Raw genomic sequence first — 14,138 nt, forward strand, 5'->3', positions numbered from 1 at the left:
GTTCCGAATTTTTATTGTGAATGTTATTTTATGAGTTCGTCTAACCAAAGTTTGGAACTTGATCCGATTATAATTCTCACTTCAAACTTTAGGTTTCTTCGTAATTCGAATTTGCATTTCTCAACATTTGCTCTGAAACTGTAGACAATTAAGGTTTGCAATGAAAAAAGTTATCATAATTATTGTTTAAAACAATGTATGGTAAGTTGGTAATTTACGGGTGAATGTTTGAAGTTCGAAACTTGAAATTTTGATTTTATCGTCATTTGTTTGAAGCTGCGATCTTATCAATCTGTTTTTCCGCAAGAGAGGACCAGAATAAGAGTCGTGAATAAAATAAAGTGCTCCCTAGTCCGGTGTTATGTCAATCACACTAAAAATCTACTTGAACGAGAATTAACTGTATTTGAAAAACAATTGTTAATCCTTTCTTCCAATAATAAAAAATTCACTTCATGGTTCATTGGTAACCTCAGATCACATTTAGCACAAGTCTAAAAATTTCCGTTACGCCAATCACTTAAAATACCGTTGGCTATTTAAGAAAACTACTACTTGGGAGGTCGCCCATGAATTCATGGAGGTTTTTATTTAAAGCACAAAACCGTGGGCAACTTGTCGACAGAGAGTGAGACCTGGTCCCTAGACTGATATCTTGAGCTGAGTTTGACAGCACTAAAAGCAAAAAATCTTGTGGCGTGGTGTAGAACTATGGTCTACTATGATATTAGTACTGCTCTAATAATAGACCCAATCCTAAAATTGTAGATTTGTCATGATATAACTGCCTAATCTATAAGATCTTACGTGGAAGTCACACCATCGACTACACCAACTCACTGTATCGTATCAATTACCAATACATGATGTAGAACAAGGTTAGGCTAGAGAAGGAACAATATATTTAATATGAATAGAAGATATAAGGTAACATGCAGATGGACCACGCCTGAATGGCCGAGTCATGCCATCCGATCAACTCCAATTCATTCAATTCCTTGTTCGCGCCTCCTCCATCGTTGTGTATTTCTCCGCGTTAAATATTGAATACCTATTTTCCGAGTAATCTCGTATTCAACTTTGAGGATTGTGTGGTTATGGTCCAATGCCACTACAGTGTTTTCAAAAGTTGACTAGCATTTAGCAGCGCGGATACAACCATCGATATTGGGGTGTGGATAATACGTTTAATCAGCCCAAACTTGTGATACAGCTCAGTTGATAGACTACAAATCTTTATTCTGTCAGGAACGCTAACCGATGATAATAACTGATAACCAGGCCATACAATATAAATTTCGCCTTAACGGCTATAATGTGAGTCTTGGAAATGAGAAAACAATTAATGGAACATTGAATTCCATCACTGTCCTTGTATTCCGCTTCAGTAGCTGTTGAGTTGGCTTTCCAAGAACTGCAACGGAGCCTCCAGAGGCCCTAAAGGAGCCGAAGAGTCCTAGCCAACCAGAGCATGATGAAGCTTCCTAGAATATCAACATGGCGTGCTACTATTGGTCAGTAGCATAATATGTCTTCTAGCGCACTGGACAAAATATGATGTTGATTTAACAAATGTTAACATTTATAAATACCCGTGTTTTTCTATACAAAAATGAACCTTTGGAGTAAAGTGTTTTTCGCTTATTTTGCGCTTTTTCTCTTGAATTCAGGTCACTGAGTAGTTCTAGCTTGCGGGTTACCAGAATAGCTTAGGAACCGAATAAAGCGTTCAGATTAACAAGACTTATCAGTAACTATGCAAGCGTCAACTGTTAATTAAATTACAAGCGTCAAATTACTAAGAAGTGTCCGCGCCAACTAATGGTAACTGCACGCGACCAAATTATAGTCAGTGATTTCAATATTCATCTTTCTTTAATCAAAAGGACGGTTGGAAACATTAAAATGATCGTCTTCTAAATTATGAAGACGTGAATTTGGGAAGTAACTCGCTAATTTCTACCCCTAGTTCCTACAAACATCATTTATCCACTTACTGGAAAACAAAACAAAAGAATACTACATTGATCGATGGTACATTCATGTAGCTGTTTGTGAAGTGAGGAAGTGGAACGACTTTTCATGAACCCTGAGAATTTGTATGCTATTCATCAGATGAAAGTCGGAAATCTGTCGACGAAGTATAGGAGCAGATGCGCCCCCATCATACAGTCACTTGTTCTATTTGCTGTTATGGTTGTACAATACGACATAGCAGATAGCACAGAGATTCTTAAGGCCGAGAAAACGGCTATAGAATTTTCTGTCGTTGGCTGATTTTAAAGTATTCAAGACCATGTACAGTTATAGGTGTTGTGAACAGGGAAAAATATAACGATACCATCATCGGTATCTTTAGGTATGGTAGTCATATGTTTGGACCGCCAATATTCTTAGCTTCACATGGTATAAACAAGCATATTTTTCGAACTTGGGCTTGGGTAACCAACGGAGTCGTTTCAAAAATACTTACCATAAAGCCTAATACAAGTCACCCGACCTAATGTACTTGTAGATCTTCAACGTTGGTGATCTCTGTCGAATGATTGAGGGCCTACTACAGTAAGACGGGAACCAGCTAACTTCGAAGTCGCCTCGCGGTCAGCACCTAACGTAGATTAACCTTTCAATGCATCAAAGTGCTAAGTCTGCTCTGAAGATCGTATAGCATAAAGGACGTTATTATGGAAATGTATTAGTAAGAATGCGTACAGAAAAGAAAGTGAGACCACCACCTCATGGGCCAGTCCATGGTATACGATCAACTGATGAGCGTCGGCTGTCCTGGACGGGGATCGATAAACTGTTAGATATTCATTGACCCAACTGCTAAATTATTTGGTTAGGGCTCAGTGAAATTTCACTGGCCCCACTTACTCATCACAAAAAATGAACTGACTTTTCCCTAATTGACCTCACGGTTGTTTCATTTTCTCATTTCATTCGGAAATTAATTATTTATTTATCAATTCTAGGCGCAAAACTATTAGGGGTAATGAGTGTTCTCTTTGGTAGGCGACAGTTCGGACATAATGTAACATTGAATGTAGGCGCCCAGTACAAAAAGTTTTCTTAGTGTGTCAGGTTGCTTCGATTAACAGTTGACTGTTCATTCTTCCCCATACCAAGGCTCGCGGAAACGTTTTTCTCCAGACATTTTGCGTTCTCAATGGTTTGTGAATACTTCCTTCATAATTCTGTATCCAGGGTCAGAAGCAATCTAGTCAAGAAGGAAATAAGAAAGATGATAAGGTATGAGACACTATTGACTTTTTATTCCCAGACTAAACGAAGAGAATTCGATCCGCCAGTACCTACTAGAATGGGTAAACACAAACGATCTAAAGGGCCAGATAGTGCCAACAAATTACCTCAAGTCACACCTCATACACGTTGTAAACTTCGTTTATTAAAAATGGAGAGAATTAAGGATTTTCTGCTTATGGAAGAAGAGTTTATCAAAAATCAGGAGCGTCTTAAAACAGATGAAGAGCGTCACGAGGTATTCCTAATCTTATTTTTAAACTGGTCTTAGGAGGAACGGTCAAAAGTTGATGATTTGCGTGGCACTCCAATGTCCGTGGGGACCTTGGAAGAAATTATCGACGACAATCACGTTGTAGTATCTACCTCTGTTGGTAGCGAGCACTATGTTAGCATTCTTTCTTTCGTCGATAAGGGTATGCTTGAACCTGGGTGTTCTGTCTTGTTAAACCATAAAGTATCCGTCGTATTTATTGCCGTTACCTGGATTATTTAGGTTCATGCTGTTGTTGGTGTCTTGACAGACGAAACCGATCCTATGGTTACAGTTATGAAGTTAGAAAAGGCTCCACAAGAAACATACGCTGATATTGGCGGACTCGATGTACAAATCCAGGAGATTAAAGAATCAGTTGAACTACCTTTAACTCATCCAGAACTTTATGAAGAAATGGGTATTAAACCCCCTAAAGGCGTAATCTTGTACGGTGCACCAGGGACAGGTAGGATTGTTTTCTATTTTTGCATATTTATTGTTCTGTACTAAGTGGACAGCACATTAGGTTGCCTGTCTTTCACCTCAAGCCTTTCCAAGGCGTCTGTTAGCATATATCTCCCCCTCCCCGCTTAAATCTAACTACCAGTTTGAAATTATTAAGACAATGCAAACTTTATGATCGAGATGCTCGAAAGCTTTAGTTATAAACTATGTGACGCTTTAAAACTAAGTTCTAATAGATCAGGCTCATTTATTCTTCATTTCTAGTGAACCTGGCGAATAGTGACTCATAGTTTTTGGTTTCTTCTACTTTTCCATTGCTGTCGGTATCACCATTTTTACTCATTTCATTTTGCTATTGTGAATTGCTTTATCTGCTTCAATCACCCACAAAAGTCCTCCACCTTAGGTGACCTAGTCCCCATAATTAACAGTAATTCAACCTACTAGTTAGGTATGGTTCCCATCTTATGTGTAGAGTCGTTCCCGAATTAGGGCTTATGAGTCGCAGTTCCAGTAAAAATGATTAGGGAGACCATAATTTATGACGACCTTTTAAACGACACCAAACTGGTCTTTTGGAAATCACCTAATCACTAGGGTTTAAGGAGTGTTATAAATTAGTATGAGAAATCATAACCTGGATTTAGAGTTAGAAGTTACTATCATGAATTAGAGTTGTGCTCTCATTGTGAACCGATATCATCCCAAAATGCCATTTAATCATATAAATGAATGAATTTCGCTCCAAAATTCAGGGCTCGCCCTAGATCTGATTGATTCGTCTACAAATTATAGCCCTGCTGAATAATTTTTACTGAATTGTGATTCTTCTGACTTGTTATTAATGTGTGGTATGTAGGTAGTGCGTGTGTACACTTGTATTTGTGTAAATTAATGAATCGATAGTCCAAGCACCTATCTAAAAACAGATGGCAGATGAAAGTTTCATTCTGTATAATTTGGTCAGTCCAACTGAAATTTGAATTCCTCTCTCAAGCTGATAGACCTGGAGATTGCTTTTTTCCTGCCTCTGAAATAGACACTACAGTTCCGCTTAATTCAGTGCTCAACTCCAAAATTCTTTTAAATTCTAACTGCGATATTTATGTAACAAGTTGCTCAATAAAGGGATTTGTCCACTAAATAATTTACCGCTAGTTTATATTATTAATGGGTTAAATATTCTCTCGCGTTGGCACAAATATTTCTTTTTACAGGCAAAACATTGCTAGCTAAGGCTGTTGCTAACCAAACATCAGCTACCTTCCTTCGGGTTGTCGGGTCAGAATTAATTCAAAAGTATTTGGGTGATGGTCCAAAATTGGTTCGTGAGTTGTTCCGGTTGGCAGAGGAAAATGCACCTAGTATCGTATTTATTGATGAGATCGATGCGGTGGGGACAAAAAGGTTTGTGGTGTTTTCAAGTACTGTATATGCGGTTGGGTAACTCCTAGCAAATGTAAATGCATAAACATTAGAGATACGTTTCTCCTCTAAATTCAAAGTGTTCCAAGAATAGTTCGCGTTAATCCTAGTTCGACGATAGAGTAAAATAATTAGATGCTTTGGTAATTTCACTTAAAAATCTTAGTCCTTCTACATGTCGGTGGAAAACGAAGTTTTCATACTGGTATAGCAATAGCTCTTAGCTTTTACTCATTTGGTGGGTTGAGGTTAATTATTCTGCTTTGCTTTTCATCTTTTTAATTTACTGTATTGTATAATTCACTGCATAAATAGATTAATTTGGTGCTACTGAGCTGATTATTTGTCCACATTTTTGTGTTTGGGGCTACAGTGGGTTAAAAATACAGCTACGAAAAGAAAAGGACTCAATATTTGTGTAGTTAATAAGGGCGGATTGTATGTCTTAAACATCATTGATATAAAAGCACAACAAAAGGTCTCCAGATTGCATTCTGGAAATTCGAGACACTCGTTTGTGTAGGAGATTCCCAGCTGACATCCTCATAAACTGGTGAATAGAAATGTCTAGCACTGCCATATATATATATATATATATATATATTTATATATATATATTTATATATATACTATTTTTCAGTGATTGGTTTTCCCCCTTTGTCCTTGACCAGCCTCTCTGGTTTACTATGTTTCCTTGCCAGTTTCTTCGTCGTGTCATATAGTTGTTTGATATTTCCTTCTTTTATAGCATTTTCCTCTACCTTTGCTAGCAGGATAATGATAATTTTCCATTTACCTAAAATTTGTCAAAGAAAAAAAGGCGTCAGTATAGAAATTCAGTTCTCGACGTAGTGAAAACATTAAAGATTTCAGTGATGCATTTTAAACATTATCCTAAGTTTCCGTGGAAAGGAGTTCGACATCTTTATGCAGAAATAAAGACGCCATTTGAAGTTGTCTAGTTGGTATCAAGTAATAAAAACCTTCTAGAAGCACTCTAAAATTTCAAAGGCTTGGGCTTTCAAATCACTAGACCGATGGGACACGGTTTCTGACATTTTCGCGAAATTAAATTTAAAAAAATAAAGACCTAATATTGATAGCAACAAAACTCAGAATTATATTCTGTTTTATATTTCCAAGGGACGAAAGGGAAATTTGTGAAGGAAAAATCGCCATATATTATAGTCACTAGTGAGGATTGACTTTACAACCGTTACATATTCAAGCCAGTGATTTGTGAGAAAGTCAGTTGTATAACACTTCTCAGGACTTTGGAGATAAAGAAAAAGGGAATGAAAACAAATAAATAAAAACGTGTTATTTAGTCATTCATTCATAAAGTAGAACCTGTATGCATGTATCCCATTAGCACACCGAAATGAAATTGTCAGACAAAACCCCAGACCAGTAGAAGTAGTAACAGTATCAGTGGTAATAGGAAAGATTAAACACAGAAGATGCAACTCGAAAAATATATATAAATTAACGGGATAAGAACGAATAAAGTTATGAGGAACTTAGAATCTCAGAATTTGGGTGAAGACTAAAAGTAGATGAGCCTGCGCCATTGCAAACGATATTGAACCATGTCATCCAAAGTCTCTAATTATTGGTTACGATAATCAAGTGGACCCCAACCACGTAGTCTGTCAGTCATCTACAACGTAGGACCAGGCACATATGTGCATCGGTCCAAATTTCCATACTGCATTAGCACAACAAGATTCACTGGATTCATAGAAGTAGTTAATTCAATGGTGGTAATATATAAAAGGAAGATTGGATATAAGGATATAGTACAAGAAGAGAGAAATAGTTAGTAGAAAGAAAGATATGGAGCGATTTTACTCTCTTAGTTTAAGGGAAGACAGAGTGTATACACCAATGCCATTGTGATCGACTCTGAGCCATGTCACCAAGAATCTCCAACCATTAGTTACGATAGTCACGCACACCCTAACCAAGTAGTCTGCATCTACCAACGTGGCTCAGACTAGAAGTTAGTAGTTTCAAGGACTGATGCCACGTTTTGGTTTGACCGCCCCTAACTTTCTTCCAACCGTCTCCAACACCACTCAGCATTGCGCGTCGTGGTAAACGGTGTTCAGGCATACGAAACACACGGCCCAACCATCTCATTCAACGAAGATTTACAACCTCATCAACTGATTTACCATCGTTTCCCAATACCCTGTGTCTAACCTCACTATTACTTACCCGGTGATCCCAGAAAATGCGAGCGATATTTCTAAGACATATTTGATTAAATACTAGTACCTTACGAGAATCTTCTACTCGTAATGGCCACGTTCCGCAGCCGTAAAGTAAAACAGAACGGACTGCCGCGCAGTATACTCGTCCTTTTATTGATAGACGGATATCTCGCCTTCGCCACAGGTGACGTAAGTCGGCAAAAGCCAAGCGAGCTTTTCGAATCCGTGCTGAGATTTCGTCAGACACCAACGCATTAGGGCTGATCAGACTTCCAAGATAAGTGAAGTTGTCAACGCGTCCGACTACTTCACGCCCTATCCTTAGTTCAGGTATTAACGCAGGTCAGTCCTGAAGCAATAACTTGCATTTAGATGGGGAGAAACGGGTCCAAAACACCCTGGCATTGTTGCTCAGTGCTACCAAAAGACCTCTGCATTTTATCAGCGTCTTCGAAAAACAGGACTATATCAGCTGCGTATTCTAAGTCGATAAGTGGACCTCCTGGAGGGAGATCAATGCCCAAGAATTCAGTCGACGGGAACGTTATTTCCATCAATATACCTATGATGAAGTTGAACAAAAATTGAGATAGTGGACAGCCTTGACGGACAACACTTGAGGTTGAAAAATCAAATGACAACTTTCCATAAGCTCTGATCCGACTGGTAGTGTTCGAGTAAAGAGCCTTCACAAGGTTTATGTACTTCTGAGGTACGCTTTTCAATAACAGACACTGACACAGAACCTCCCGGTCTACAGAATCAAATGCTGCTTTTAAGTCAAGATAAACTGTCATTGTCGGACGCCGATAAGTATGCTTGTGTTCTAGAACCTGACGAATGGTGAATATGTGGTCGATGCAGCCACAACCAGGTCTGAAACCAACCTGATTTCCTCGTGTTTGCAGCTTACGAGTCTTTGTTAAGCGTACGACAATTATTGAGGCTAGTATTTTAGGTTCTATACTAGTCGAACTAATCCCGCTATGGTTATCACAGGATGATTTTGACCCCTTCTTACATATTGGGACGATCAGTGATTGCGACCAGTCAGATGGAATTATATCCGACTCCCAGATTTTAGCTAAAATATTAGTCAACCCAATCATTAAAACTGGACCACCAGACCTAAAGACCGCTGGAGCAAATCCATCTGAACCAGCTGCCCTTCCTCGTTTCGGATTAGCTATAGCTTTCTCCACTTCAATTCGAGTTGAAGGACCTACTTCAATGTTCCATTCAGGCTTTCTGGGAATGGTAAGTAGTTTTAGAGTAGCTGAAGGCCAGCTACACTGCTCTCTAAAGTGTTCTGCCCATCGTCCTAAACGTCTGGACTGAGAGCAGCCTCGTTTTCAGAACTATTTAAGTGTGACCTCAGTTGTTCCTGGAACCTACTTTTGGTTTTCTCGTTACTCAATTCAGTTCTAATGGGTCTTCTTAGTGTGGCTTTTCTGCATCCAGTGAGGCGCAAGCAGATGCGTGCTCGTATTAGAGTATGGTCGGAGTCCAAGCAGGTACTCCAGAATGAACGACAATCTTCTATCGAACCTCTCCAACGATGACTAATGCCAATATGGTCTATTTGAGTCCATCGTTGGTTTGGTGCAGGAAGTCGCCATGTTAGACGATGTCTCTCCTAATGCTTAAAATTTGTGTTTGCTAAAAATAAACGATTGTCTGAGCACAGTTGCAGCAGACGATCACCATTATCTGTTCGCTGTGTCGGAATACTAAAATACACACTCAAATGCCTTTCTGTCTGGTTTAAGCTACCTATCTGGGTATTAAAGTCATCTCCCACGTGTACTATGTCTGAACGTTTAGCTTTCTGAAGAAGTTCAGAGAGCTTTCTGTAGAATTCATATTTCACTTCATCCGAGCTGCAGTCAGTGGAAACGTAGACAGAAACGACAAAAAGGCAACCACGTGTGTCCCTATCCTTCCGATTTCTTACGGAACCGTTTAGCCGAACAACACATAGACGACTGTTAACGGGGATCCACTTTAATAATACTTGTTCCGCCCTCATGCCTAGTGCTACGCCTACACCTGCCAGTACACGAGGACTAGCCATCGGGTCGCCAGATACACTGGGGTGTATCTCGTTAGCTCTCCGTCTTGCCGAGGCGGGGTCAAGTGAATGACCACACTAGGATCCTGTATGCGTGTTTCGGAGACGCAGCATACATCAATCGTACGGGATTCTAGGGTTTTAGCCAAGGAGGCCTGCTGACCGACTTGACATAGTATGTGTACGTTGGAGGCTCTAATGTGTAGTTTGGAGCGAGGTTTCAGTGGACCTGGGACAGTGTTTTGCACACTAGAATCGTTGGCTATGGTGACACTCGAGGACGAAGCCGAAACAGGAAGTTTAGAGTTGAAAGTCGATGTAGGAGGAATTATAGGAATTGAAGAGGGAGTTTGATTATGAATACAGTGGTCCTTGAGTGCTGTTAGATATATGAGGGCGGTTATCACTTCCCGGTCATCCACACCGTGGAAGGGTTTTTCTGGAGGTACCTGAAAAGGAAATTGTGTTAGGGGTGGTCTCAGTGACCTTTTTGTGTTAGCTCCGTACTTGTTGAGACCTTGCCGCCGGAGACGGATATTCGTGAGATAATGCGAGGTGTGCATTTCTAGGGTTGACCTTTGCTAACTCCACCCCTCCTTGTGGGAAGGCAGCATCGCTGTCATGCTGGTTGTCTGAAGGAAACACCGTACTGCTGTCACACCTCTGTACAGTCATCAGTACGACTTCGCCTTCGGACCTTGGGTTTGTCGCTTTTAGTCTTGCCGCTCCTCAACCGACATGTCTGGCATGGTAGGACCTTGAGGAACGGTTGTTTCAGCCAGTATAGCTCGGTTGCTTCATCACGATAGGCAAGCCCGACCACCATGTCATGGTAGCAACAACGGTCGGGTAGATGGTGATCTGAAGTTATATCAACTCCTCTCTTGGTTCTCACGTCTTCCATTGTCCTTGTGAATGTTTCAGTGATACAAATATAATCGATCTGGTTTTCCGTGGTGTGGTCCATTGAGATTCATGTAGCTTTGTGTACGCGTCTGTGTGGAAGTATTGTGCCGCCTATAACCAATTTGTTGAATGCACATAGATTTGCAACTTCCTCGCCATTCCCGTTCCTGTCTCTCAGTCAGTTCATGTCGTCTCATGATATCTTCATAACCGTTGTTGTCCACTCCAACTTTTGCGTTTAAATCTCCCATCACGATGGTTAGGTTCTTTCCTGGGCATTTCTCTATGATCGATTGCAGCCTCTCGTAGGACTGATCTTTGTCGTCGTCATTGCTATCATCGGTGGGTGCATAACATTGGATAATATTCATTGTGATTCCCTCCTCCTTTGTTTTGAATGATGCTTTGATGATCCATGAGATTCCCATTCTATAAGTGCATTTCGTGCTAGTTTAAACAGCACCAGAGCAACTCCCTGAATGTGTGGAGTATTTTTCTCTTCGTAACCAGAGTTATTCTGGTTAGCGTTTCTTAGCAATATTTGTTACGGGACTGGGATGCTGACTCTATACTCCAACCTTCTTTACCTGGGCTTGGGACCGGCAGTAGCCCTAGAAGAGCTACAAGCGGAGATCCTTGTGAAATAACTGTTCAGTAAAACGAACATATATATGTACTAAGTTTAAATTCGGGGAGAATACTGTATCTGTGAATAAGTATTTCGGGATGTTAAGTTCATGTTTTGTATTTTTTGGGATTGGAAAATTATAATTCCAAGCAAAACCAAGTGTTCGGTAACCGAATTAGGAATACCAGTAAGATACACGGCGTTCAATGCAGGATGGTGTCTATTCAAGTGACCAAACCCAGTCAACTAAGGAAGCAGTCATGTTTTGCCACCCATTTAGTTCAGTAGTTAGAACAAGGCATCTAAAAGTTCACTGATGGGTCCTAATTAAACTTTTATGTTAAGTGATTATGCCTTTGCTGGCTGATATAATTTCCGCAAATTTAATCTATAAAAGTATTGTACTCTAAGTAGTATGCTTGTTGTAGAAAGGATGCAATGATGTGACTTTATTTCTTGTTGATATTTCTATACCAGCTTGGTTACTTTCACTACGTTTGCTTCTTTGATTGATATTATCTTATTGCCAATAAGGTTAGATTTATGAATCTTCCGAATAACACTGAGTTCGTATGCCGTACATGTGATGTAGGCTAGGTTTGTCTCAATAAATCAGTTTTGATTATTTTAGGTATGAATCAAATTCAGGTGGTGAACGCGAAATACAGAGGACAATGTTAGAATTACTTAATCAACTGGATGGTTTTGATTCTCGTGGAGACGTGAAAGTTATTATGGCCACTAACAGAATTGAAACGTTGGACCCTGCGCTAATCAGACCTGGTCGAATCGATCGTAAAATCGAATTTCCCTTACCTGATGAAAAAACAAAACGTCGTATTTTCAGTATTCATACAAGTCGCATGACTTTAGCTGAAGATGTAAATTTGGAGGAATATGTTTCTTCTAAAGATGAACTTTCAGGTGCTGACATCAAGGTGAGATGATATTTAATTTATGCAAGCACACCAAACCGTTGCTTACCCCAAATTGGGCGTATTGAAAAGTATGATGAGCAAAAATAGGCCTGAGGAAAACCAGGAGCAGTGTGACCGAGACGTTAAAAGAATTTATGAAGCGCCTGACTCAATTGACCTAGGTCTTCCAAGTCATTTGATTAGGGATTTCAAAATAAGCAATCTGTTGTTTGCTACCGAAACCGGCCTACACGCAAACCTATGTTACGTGGCTCATATCATTCCTGCTTCCCAGTTATACTAGATTTTATGTGGAATTAAATAAACTGCTTCACCATTTCAGTATATCTTTTCTAAAATGTTATTCATTTACTTATGAAATAAAGAAGTGCTGAAGTCATCTAAAAACGACTGGGAATCATCAAGTTTAGCTGGCAGAATGCATTCTGAAATCCTGAATTTCAGATTAAATCAGATCGGTTCACTAACAAGTAGCGTGTCTGCAAATTTCATGTCAGGCTTACTCATCGTTGTTGCACTATATTTCTTCATATATCGCCTAAACGTTTTCGAATAAAAGTTATGTGACGTCCTTAAAACCAACATCGTGCAAGTGTTCGGTTCATATGTAGTGTTTTTGTAAAAACCCCATACGAAACAATTATCCTTTGAAAACTCATAGGTGTGGGTTTCATCAAAAATTTCCACCGTTTTTTACATGATCGTTGCTAGGATATCAACTTTTTCTGTATGTGTTTATGTTGAATGGAGTAAGAAGAGCCCTCATGCGTTCGGGCTAAAATCAACGCTGTGCCATGGAATTCACAAACTGAGTCATGTTATAAAGACCAAGCTATAAAAGATTAGGAAGTGTAATGTTTATTTTTAACTGCGCACTAATAAAAGTGAGTTTCGATTTTCTTTTTTTCAGGCTATTTGTACTGAAGCTGGGTTGTTGGCTCTACGAGAAAGAAGAATGAAAGTCACTGACGAAGATTTCAAAAAGGCGAGAGAGAATGTACTTTATCGGAAAAGTGAAGGGACACCTGAAGGACTTTATCTGTAACTTGACTCACTTCTGCACTCTGTAAAATATATGTACGCAAACATGTTTTACTTACTAGTATCTTGTTTATTTCACAGTATATCTTCTTACTGAATTATTTTAATGCACGTATTCAAGTATTTTGAGCGGCCTTGTATTTGTTATCGGATCCATACTCCTGTAAATCTGTTTCCAATTTTGTTGAATATAACTCGTCCACTTTTACCCAGAGGACTGACGAAAGTTGTTTTATATCGAATGTTCGCAATTCTCATGTATCATAACACTTAGCCGCATATTAATGTTACTATATCACTCATACAAACCTTTGATACTGCTTAATCAAAGATTTTAGTTTGAAACTATTTGGTATCCATTTAATTAGGTGTCCACTTTACAAGGTTCGAAGGTGAAGGAATCGGATACAAAATATATAGTCGTTCATGCTGTGGCTTAAAACCACAAATGACTGGTCTTCAGTTGGATAGAATTGAGGGATTGGAGCCAGTAGTTAGAGCAAACACCATGTTGTGGGTTCGAACCTAGACCTACCAACACCGATTCGGGAATACTAGTATCATGTGCCCTCACACTAAATGTTTTTTGATTCCGAGCATATTAATCTGTCTAGCTACTCGACTGAACCGCATCCCACCTTTAAGTCGGACGTCATACTCGTCTTGATTTGTTCTTCTAAGATTCGGTAGCAAAACGCTACTATCGATTGTCAAAAGCATCAAATGACGTCGCATAATTATAGCGTTTATGGTCTCGTTGTACTGAAGTAGTATTCTGCTAAAAAGCCAACTGCCTAGTTCCACGAAAGGTACAGTTAGTTGAGTATATGTGGGTCTTCAGTCTGATAACCTGGTTTTCTAAAACCACACGACACGTCCTATCACAAAGCTAGGTTGCTCAGTGGACTGGAGATTTTTAATACATATA

At 39.4% G+C, this 14,138-nt stretch overlaps 1 protein-coding gene across 2 annotated transcripts; it reads left to right on the forward strand.

The window, feature by feature from the left end:
* Positions 1–3,034: 3,034 nt before the first annotated feature.
* PSMC1_1 (26S proteasome regulatory subunit 4) lies at positions 3,035–14,118 on the forward strand. 2 transcript variants are annotated; one of them, XM_051209106.1, is made up of 8 exons: positions 3,035–3,172; positions 3,208–3,252; positions 3,284–3,502; positions 3,536–3,721; positions 3,761–3,986; positions 5,203–5,392; positions 11,863–12,169; positions 13,080–14,118. In XM_051209106.1, exons 1-8 carry the CDS (start codon positions 3,170–3,172, stop codon positions 13,212–13,214), a joined length of 1,311 nt encoding a protein of 436 aa, XP_051074534.1. In that variant the 5' UTR covers positions 3,035–3,169; the 3' UTR covers positions 13,215–14,118. The 2 variants fall into 2 exon arrangements, with proteins under 2 accessions (XP_051074534.1, XP_051074533.1); XM_051209105.1 differs by having other exon boundaries at positions 3,035–3,252; positions 5,203–12,169.
* Positions 14,119–14,138: the final 20 nt, after the last annotated feature.

This window comes from Schistosoma haematobium, chromosome 1 (genome assembly GCF_000699445.3).
Source record: "Schistosoma haematobium chromosome 1, whole genome shotgun sequence".
In the NCBI taxonomy this organism is placed as follows: Eukaryota; Metazoa; Platyhelminthes; class Trematoda; order Strigeidida; family Schistosomatidae; genus Schistosoma; species Schistosoma haematobium.